General features: G+C 37.4%; 1 protein-coding gene across 1 annotated transcript; it reads left to right on the top strand.

Moving 5' to 3' along the window:
- The first annotated feature begins 4453 nt into the window (after positions 1–4453).
- On the top strand, positions 4454–8390 carry LOC111400208 (CASP-like protein 5A2). Its single transcript, XM_023027635.1, has 3 exons — positions 4454–5077; positions 6620–6752; positions 7977–8390. Exons 1-3 carry the CDS (start codon positions 4860–4862, stop codon positions 8169–8171), a joined length of 546 nt encoding a protein of 181 aa, XP_022883403.1. The 5' UTR covers positions 4454–4859; the 3' UTR covers positions 8172–8390.
- The last annotated feature ends 1309 nt before the right edge of the window (positions 8391–9699 follow it).

The following is a 9699-nucleotide window of genomic DNA, read 5'->3' as shown; positions in this document are numbered from 1 at the left end:
TTAACTTATATTGCTTCATTCGCTCAAATGAACATCTTAACTGTTCGAAATGGTCCTCTTCTTTAATGGATTTGACCACTATATCATCTACATACACTTCAACAAACTTGTCTATCATATCATGAAAAATAAAATTCATTGCCCTTTGATAAGTTGCTCCTGCATTTTTCAGGCCGAAAGGCATGACTACCATTCAAAATATTCTAGAGACCCAGGGCATCTAAATGCAGTTTTATGTATGTCTTCTTCAACTATATAAATTTGATTGTATCCTGAATACCCATCCATGAAAGAATACATGACGTGTCCGGCAGTTGAGTCTACTAAAGAATCTACCGTGGGCATTGGATACTCATCTTTGAGTGTGACTATATTTAAATTCTTAAAGTCTATGCACACCCTTAGTTTACCATTCTTTTTTAGTACTGACACGATATTGGACAATCATCAACATACCTGACTGTTCTAATAAAGTCTGCTTTTAATAATCGCTCTATCTCTTTCTTAATCTCAGGGAGTACATTAGGAGCAAAACGTCTGGGAGGTTGCCTATGAGATTTAAAATTAGGCTTAGTTGGTAATCTATGTTCCACCAAGTCTCTATCTAAACCAGGCATTTGTTCATATTCCCAAGCAAAACAATCTTTATACTCCTTTAACAAAGCGATTAATTTATCACTAACCTCTTGATCGAGTATCTGGCTGATGAATGTTGGACGATCTTCTCCTTCATTGCCAATATTTACTTTAATCAGAGGGTCTTGTACTTGAGCGTATCCAGGCTTGATGATCTGCATTACTTCATCGTCCAGCTCCCTTGTAAGCACTTCTTCTTCTAAACAATCCACCTTATTGACTTCTCGGCCAATACTTTGTTCTAATTCGAATACTGTTAATTTGTCTTTCAATGCTTTCAGGGCTGCCTCTTCTTTCGTCTTATCCTTGCACATAATCCCCCAGTCCTAAATCCAAGTCAAGGGGTAGAACCACATTTCGGTCCCTCTACTTCAAACCAAGGGGATGGTGTAATGCCAAATCAGAATAATGGTAGTGGTACGCCTAACTTGGGGGGTAATCCAAATGTAAGAGAAAATGTCCTAAATAACGGGCAGAATACCCCACGTGTTAATGAGGGAACAAATGTTCAGGCTAATGGTAACAATGGCCCAAATAATGGTAACTTTGTTCCCAATCAAGGACCAAACATCAGGCCTCAAGCAGATCAACCGGTCAACCAATCTGTAGGGATTCCATATGACCTCAACGTCATGTTGAGGAATCAGATTATGGAAATCGTACAGGACCAGATGGCTTTTGGGGTACGTCCTATTATTAGGCCGACTTACACAAAGTCATATCCTGATTGGGTAGACCAAGCATATCCATGGCCTAGAGGATATAAAGTGCCAGGATTCTCACTGTTTACCGATTTAGGGGAGGTGTCTACTCTAGAACACATAGGGCGATTCACACTGCAAAGTGGTGATGTAACTGATTATCATAAAATGAGGCTTTTCCTTGTTCATTAATAGGAGTAGCTTTCTCCTGGTTCATCAATTTGCTAGCGAACTCTATTCAAACATGACAACAATTGGAACAATTATTCCACGCTCAGTTTTATAAGACTGAGTCTGAAGTTACTTTGGCCGATTTGACGAACGTACGTCAAATGCCAAACAAATGGGCAGAAGGTTTCCTCCAAAGGTTTAAGACAGCAAGAAGTAAATGTTTTGTACCTCTGCCCGAAAAAGAGTTTGTCAAAATCGCTCAAGGTTGTTTGAGCTTTGATTTGAAAAAGAAATTCCATGACAAGGAATTTCCTGACCTTTTCCAATTTAGCGCGAACGTGATTAGGTATGAACGATTGATAAAAGAAGAAGAGCAGATAAAAAATTCTAGCAAGGGACTTATTATAGAGACCGAAATTTTGATGTTCATACCATCAATAATGAGTCATACGATCAGACCGAAATATGTTTGGCCGAATTAGTCAAAGGAGACACGTATACTTGTCCTATAATGGCTAAGCCTAGACCATCGGGCAAGGATGAGTCTATGAAAGATGAAAACATAAAAGTTAGAACATTCTCATTCGATTTAACCAAAGCTGACCTTATATTTGATAAATTATATAAGGATAAGTAGATAAAGTCGAGCGATAAGCATAAATTGCCAAACCCTGAACAAATTAAAGGTAAAAAATATTGTAAGTGGCATAATGCATGGTCACATTTGACTAACAATTGCTTGGTTTTTCGCCATGTGTTACAGGATGTCATTGAATCGGGACGAATTACGTTCGATGATAAGAAAAAAATGGCAGTGGATGAAAATCCTTTTCCACAGCCACTTGGAGTGAATATGGTGACGTCTGGTTTCAAAAACAAGTTGCCGAAATTCAAATTAGTTATAGATGATGGAGAAGAAGACTCTGGACCACATCCCAGCGTCTTTGAGCGTATTAAAGGGAAAGAGCCAAAAAAGGATGAAGATGTCTTGTGTGTAAGATGTAAAAGAGAAGTGAGTGGGAATACAGAGAAACCAGGGATATGGCAGCATCTCCATCGCCCTACTTTCTTCCCAAATGCTCAGCCTGTTAGAGAGCGAGGTATATCGTTCTATAAGGGACCGCCTTTTGAGAGGCAGTTCAGGCCAGTAAATAATGGGAGAACATTCAGGCCGCAACCTCGCCGGCCAAATGTATGGTATTCGTTCCAGTATAATGCAGGAAAGGTGATACCCTTCAATGAGATGACTAGAACCCAACAAAAGCGTTTCCAACAAAATTATGGACGAATGATGAGACAACAACAGGGAGTGCCACGTCCTAAGGCGCCTAAACTACTGGAGGTAGCCAATCAAAATGTTCTCAAAGATAGTGAAGAGACTGGTACAGATGAATCAATGAAAGAGTTGCCAGAAACTTTTTCTGGGAGATCGAAGTTTGAGCGAGACAGAAGGGATGGAGAAGATCCAGATCAACCCCTTACTATTCAGTTCAGTACGTTACCTCCTGTTGTGGTTAATAACTATTTACTAGCCAATGAGTTCAAGAATAAAGAGAAAGAAGAAGAAGAAAGAGAGGATAACGAAGGAGAAGCATGCGTGCTGGAATATGAAGAAGGCCAGACTTCTAGAGAGGCCTACAATGGTGAGGAAGATGATGGTATGACAGACATTGAAGAGGAAATTGACCTAGAAGCATAAAGAAGAAGGAGATGAGTATCGTACAATACTCTGTTGAAGCAACTACATCGAGAGGGAGTTCGTGAAGTAGATTTATTGGGAGAACCATCTGAGCGTTCTTTCGATTTTTACGTGCTGTACGGGACGCCCAAAAGGAAGAAAAGAGTGCCTCGCTCTGAAAAGTATGGATCACCTCCAAGAATAATGCCTCCTCCCACAGGTTGGGTAACTGAAGATGAAGCATCAGAAAACAGTAAAAAGGAAATTCAGGAGACAGAGACTCAGTGCAATATGCTACACGTTGACTTATCACAGAAGGATAACTCCAAATTGTTTCACGCGGGTTAGTCGCTAACAATTAAAAAGGGATCGGATGATTGTATAGGGGACAAACCTCTTGAGACAAAGTCCAAAAAAATGGTGTTTTTATTGGTGATGACTTTACAATTGGAAAATAAAAATAGAATGCCTCCAAGGGGGGCAAGCACACGAGTTACTGAAAAGAAGTGTTTAAATCTAAACTAAGAAATTTAAAGTTACATGTTCTCTGTTTGAGAGTGTTTGATTCGGGGTCTTTTGCTCTATGTCTTTTCTTCATTTTATACTCCCCGAATGATCTCTTCGTGATCAACCACTTAAAAACTGCTTGATCGCTCTATAACTGCCCACTTTCCTCGTAGTGGCCAACTTGTCATGGAACTGCATTCTCTAACTGCTGCCATTACTTTTGTCGTTCAACCGTCTTTAATTGAATTCCTGGAATTGTGGAACGTGATAGGGCTACTCAATAATCGCTTCATTAATCGCACCTTTGGGTAACCATATCATCTTACGTTTGCTAAAATCTTGGGCGACTCGAAGGTTTGGGCGAGAACAGGGGCACAGTTCTGGATGACTGTATAGCAATCCATTCGCACAAATCTTGGGCGACTTGTAATCTTGGGCGATGGTATTACCGCGTTCATAGGCTTCTCTATTTGGGCTTTTATCCTACGTTGCCTGATTGGGTCGTTCTTTAGGCTATTTGATTTTGGAGATCTTCCAATTGTGCTTCATTCCTTAGGCTATTCGACTTGAGCTGAACTTTTTGTGTGTCAACAATATTAAATGTAAAAGATTCAATCATTTGAAGAGATATATGAGAATTTATAAATAGAATCCTTCTAATATACTTCATTTTTTTTTTCTCTATCAAATTATGTCAAAATAATTTTCTATTTTGGAATTTAGTGTCTCCGCCGTTTTAAATGCAGGAAATTTCGAGACATTTTGACATCGTACGCTATGAGACGCAAAGAGCAACACAAAAAAGGGAAATTCGATTTGTAATTTTTCCCCAAATGGACACTCTACCGGTTGAACAGTTGGTGTCTGACCCAACAAACTAACAGTTGCCCTAGAAGACGATTCTTCACTCAAATTGAGACGACTCAATTCACAGTTTTTCATCCTTTCATCGCCACTGATTTACATCCAAAACGACGACGTTCTCAATTCGCCGAAGCACTTCGAGCCCCCAACCAGCCAGCAATAATCTGAAATCCTATTTCGCAGATCGCTAAAACGGATTTGCAAATCAAGTAGATCCACTTCAATACACACATATGCTGATAGGCATATGTATGTAGTTGAAGTTTTGAATCGATACTTATTGTGATTTATTTACTAGAGAGATGAATGGGAGTCAGGGGACGGTGCACCCAGTGGACGCGCCGCCGCTGCAGACGGAGAGGGCGAACGTGCCACTGCCGTGGAACAGGATGAAGGACCTTCAGGGCATGCCGGGGACTGTAGGCGGCCTCTTCTTGCGATTTTCTCAGATGTTATTCGCGGTCGTTGCGCTCTCGGTCATGGCCACAACCAGTGACTTTCCATCTGTCACTGCCTTCTGGTAATTTATCTTTACCACATACAATCATAAGAGATTTTTGTGTATAATTTAGTCCAATTTCAGCAGCTTGCTTTGAATTGTTTGTTAGCATGAGAGTTGAGCTGAATTATTTAAATTCAGTGATATTTTGAGTCTTGCTGATATATTCAAGCGAAAAGAAAAAAGGAGAAAGGTTCGAGGTTGACTCGGCCTCCTATTACGATTACTTTTCTTTTCAAAAAGATAATATACTTAAAAGAGAGTTGAAATTGTTGTGAAAATGGTTTGAATTACTAAAAGTAATATATTTATGCATTAAAGAGTAAAAACTATATTTGATGATGAAAATTGGAAGTGAGTAATTAGTTTTTACGGCTCTCATCAAGGTGTTGCATATGAAATACATGAATGAGAGGCGTTGTCAATCGCACACGTATCATAAATCGTAAGATGACACGTGGTTGGTTATTTTGCCTATTAAAAGACACATCTTTAGGAAACATGTCTGTTTCTTAGCAAACATATCTCTAGAGCTATAAATGTCGTTTCAGAAGAGATTTGTTTTCTATTTTAAGACATCGCAAGAGCCATGGAAGACAGACATTTTCATACAAAAGACGTATATTGTGTGAGCGTGTGTCTTCGAGACAAATAGTTGGATATAAGATACGTTATTTGAAAAGTGAAAATAAACATGTCTTTTGAGTATAAAGATGTATCCTTTCAAATCACACCTGCTCTTTCAGCCAATCACTTTCAACGACCATAAATAGTTCTCCTTCGATAGATTTTGCACCATTTTTGAGCCGTAATTTATTTTACTTAGTTGTGTTTGCTCTACTTATTTGTTATATTTAGCATATGTATATCCAACTATCTCAAAACAAATTTTATTTCTTCATTGTAATTATAAGTAAGCGTGGCTTTCTTTTGTTGCAAAATATCCAATATCAGCAGTTTATATTAAATCAAGATGGCATCTAGATCTGCTGTTGTGACTCTTGTCCATGCCCAGGGGAAAAAAATGGAATTTCACTGGAGTTCATTTGAAGAGGAAAATGTTATCCCACCTTTTCTTACCTTGCTAAATTTGACCTCGTACATACATGGATGCCTCGATATCAAATGAGGGAGAAGCAAGAAACCACATGAAGACGCCTTTTGGATGCATAGAAACATGCTAATTCTCTACAAGAGAATTTATTCTCAAATCTAAACCATTTCTTGCTTATTTTTGAGATATTTTTGGGTAGGACATGATTAAAGGATCAAATAACTCCGAAACATAAAGTAACAAGACCAGATCTTGTTCAGACTAAATAATAATAATTAGTGAACACAAAGCATTTTGATTTATAACATATATATAGTTCATTATAGTCTGGAACAGATATCTTATGGGTTGCAAACGGTGGAAAACCCTGACTTTCTCCATCTTACACATTTAATTAGAAGGCTCTCTTTTCTCTCTATTGAGCACCATTTGTTTTCTAAATAGAAAACTTGCTTTTGGTTGTTCTTGAAATCACCCAAGCATTGAACTCCTATTATTTGCCTTTCCAGCTATCTTGTTGCTGCTGCTGGTTTGCAGAGCATGTGGAGCCTTGCCCTAGCAATTGTTGACATATATGCTCTTCTTGTGGGACGTCGCCTGCAGAATTATCAACTTGTTAGTTTATTTGCTATTGGTGATGGGGTAAGTCAGTGCCTACTGGTTGCTCTAACGAATTTAAATTATTTTGACAAAGCACTCCGTTGGCAAGGTGTTAGACTAGTTTTCTGTTGTATGGTACGAGACTATTCTATTTGAAACTTTTCGCAAATTGCTTAAATATTTCAACATTGGACTCACTCAATTCACCAATAGTGTACTTCCCTGTCCTAGTGCTTTCATTGCCATGCTTGGTGTTATCTGATAATTTCTTTTTCGCACTCTGTGGAAATGTTTGCCAAGTTTATGTTTAAGCAGTCTGGTTATTTGTTATACCTATTCTTGGATCTGTTAATTGATACGTTCATTAATAATTTAGTCATTGATGCATTTGTTGCAATTTTCTATTGTTCACTTTTCCTGTCTTAGTCATCTAAGGTGCTGTCTTAAATGCTAGACTTAGTAGTGCAAGTTATGCGACCTTCAGAAGTGGAGCCTGAAATGGTAAGGCACCAAAATTTGCAAAGATCCATATTGGAGATTCTTGTATTTTAGCAGGTTGCGTTCATTAAAAACTTGACCAAATAACATTCAACTAGACGTGTAAAAGTGATTCAGGAGAATAAGCCCATGTTTGGTTTTGATTAAAATCCGATTTTAATCCAAGTCAAAGTCAAATAATCAATATTAACCACATCTTTCATGGGTCCCACAATCTTTCAACTACACGTTTCAATAACTTCTATCACAATCTACTAAAAAATCTAATTTTAATCTCCACCGAACAACCTCTAAGACTGGCTTTATCCCCAACTTCAGTGAAGTAGATTTACTCTCCAGGACAGTGTGCTGTTCTAGTTGAGTGCAACATGTAAAGATGGAAACAATTTTATTTTTTTTATTTTTTATTTTTATTTATTAATATAAATATTCATCAAAGAACATTGGCATATAACTTCCTACGACTAGCCAATATGATGTGGCAAGTGTGCAAGAGTTGATCAGTCGTATGTCCTTCCCCCATCATATGGTTTTCCCATTTCATGTAATTGACCTCTGGCTTAGTAACCCGAACGCCTCAACCCCTTCGAAACAGAACTCTTGATTTTGTTGAAATCGTGAAGCACCTTTCACAATTTGTCAATAGTCATTAATTTTCGTTGCCTGGACTCCTCTCTCTCTTCATACTGAAGTACAATCTAATGTTAGATGATTTGTCAAGAATGGAGTTCTTGCTAGTTATAATTAGATATCTATATACTGTTGCAGGTTATTTCTACCCTTACGTTTGCTGCTGCCTGTGCATCTGCTGGGATCACCGTTCTCATCGGCAATGATCTCGGTGCCTGTGGTAGGAATCACTGCACAGAGTTTGAGACTGCTACGGCTATGTCCTTTCTTAGCTGGTTTTGTGCATTACCATCGTTTCTGTTAAATTATTGGTCCTTGGCATCTCGACGATGAACGGAATATATGATCCAATGAAAGAAAAATGGGTTTGTAAGATTTACCTGAAGCGTCTGTGAATTTATGTAATATCTTCTGCTTGTGTTGGTCGATGATGTATATAACTCAAAATTGGTGTTAATGGCGTACTCTCATAACACTGTAAATGCGACATTTTGTCTCCTTGTGTCGAAGATTTTCTTTTGGTTTGTTTAATCATAATTCCGACTGCATGAATCTATTGTGGAACACATCTCGCTATCAGTTTCAGGATACAATGATCGAACAATCTACACTTGGTAATTGAGCTTTTCAAAAAAGTTAATTTTTAAGTGACTTTCAAACTTAGCCATTGTTTGATTTTTCTTTTTTGGAAGAATGTGTGCTTAAAGATTGGGGAAAAGTTCATATGGAAAAATAATTTTGAAAAAATTAAAATTAAACAAGGTATTAATGTGTGTTTACGAGGGTTTTTTGCGACTCCAGAAGTTCTTTCACAATGCTTCATAAAAAACAGTTATTTGAATCCAGTCATGGAAGTGCTTATGGGCGAGGGACCATACCCTTTCAGATCTATTCGTGTGGTCCGCCAATGACACATACTTTAGGATGAATTCCTAATCAGCTATGCCGATTCGATTTCTTGGTCCTAGAAACAAGGGATACTTTCCCTTTGGCATTCGGTTCAGAAGAGGTGAGGAGTGCCTGCACTCTTTGAGTTCAGTTTGACTGAAAAATAGTTTGTCAAGCTGGAGCTTTTTTTAAAAATTCTATATTTAGCTTTTATGAAAAATTAAAATCTATATTAGTTTTACTTATTGATTTTATAGTTAAACATCAAATACACATGATTTTCTTCGACGTCAATTTATATACAAATTAATTAAATTTTTTTTTTTTTGAATGGTTAATGTGACGTACTTTTTCTCAGTTTTTATTTATTATTTATATTTCAATTGTTAAATGTGCAATAATATATTTTTTCTCAAACAAATAAGTTCTTTTTTTAATGTGATTTACACTAAAGAAATTGTGTTACAAAAATTTAATTAAAATATTTAATTTTATAAATTTTATCGAAAAATAAATATATTTAGTCAAATAATTATGTAGCATGTGCAGTTAATAAATCAAAATCAATTTTCTAGACGAGCACGATCCAGATCAATAAGTTGCATCGTTTGTTTTACCGTAGAAAAATAGAAATAGGAAATTGCTAATTGTACAGCATTTTCTTTACAACTTTTTTCACAGCTTCCTCACTAATGTGTGGTCCACGATTATTTTAATCGTGGACCCCACCCCTTGCATGTGTGTACACTGTGAACCTTGTTGTAAAAAATATTGCACCCATAGCTTGATTCATAGAAATAACATCAGATAAAATAATCGTGGACCCCACCCGTTGCATGTGTGCGCGCTGTGAACCTTGTTGTAAAAAAAGTTGTACCCATTGTTGGGCTGTGATGCCAAGGTCCTGTCCAACATAGGATGTGATGATAAAAAAGGACCAATATGGAATGAGATGGCCCACTCAACCAAGCCC

This window comes from Olea europaea, chromosome 1, assembly GCF_002742605.1.
Source record: "Olea europaea var. sylvestris chromosome 1, O_europaea_v1, whole genome shotgun sequence".
Classification (NCBI taxonomy): Eukaryota; Viridiplantae; Streptophyta; class Magnoliopsida; order Lamiales; family Oleaceae; genus Olea; species Olea europaea.
Note: the sequence above shows the minus strand (reverse complement) of the source record. Positions and strands in the feature narration are given on the sequence as shown.

Coding starts and splice junctions, on each gene's coding strand:
- LOC111400208 (XM_023027635.1), top strand. CDS start 4,860: ATGAATGGGAGTCAGGGGACGGTGCACCCAGTGGACGCGCCGCCGCTG. Junction 5,078..6,619: donor CCATCTGTCACTGCCTTCTG/GTAATTTATCTT, acceptor TTGCCTTTCCAG/CTATCTTGTTGCTGCTGCTG. Junction 6,753..7,976: donor TATTTGCTATTGGTGATGGG/GTAAGTCAGTGC, acceptor ATACTGTTGCAG/GTTATTTCTACCCTTACGTT.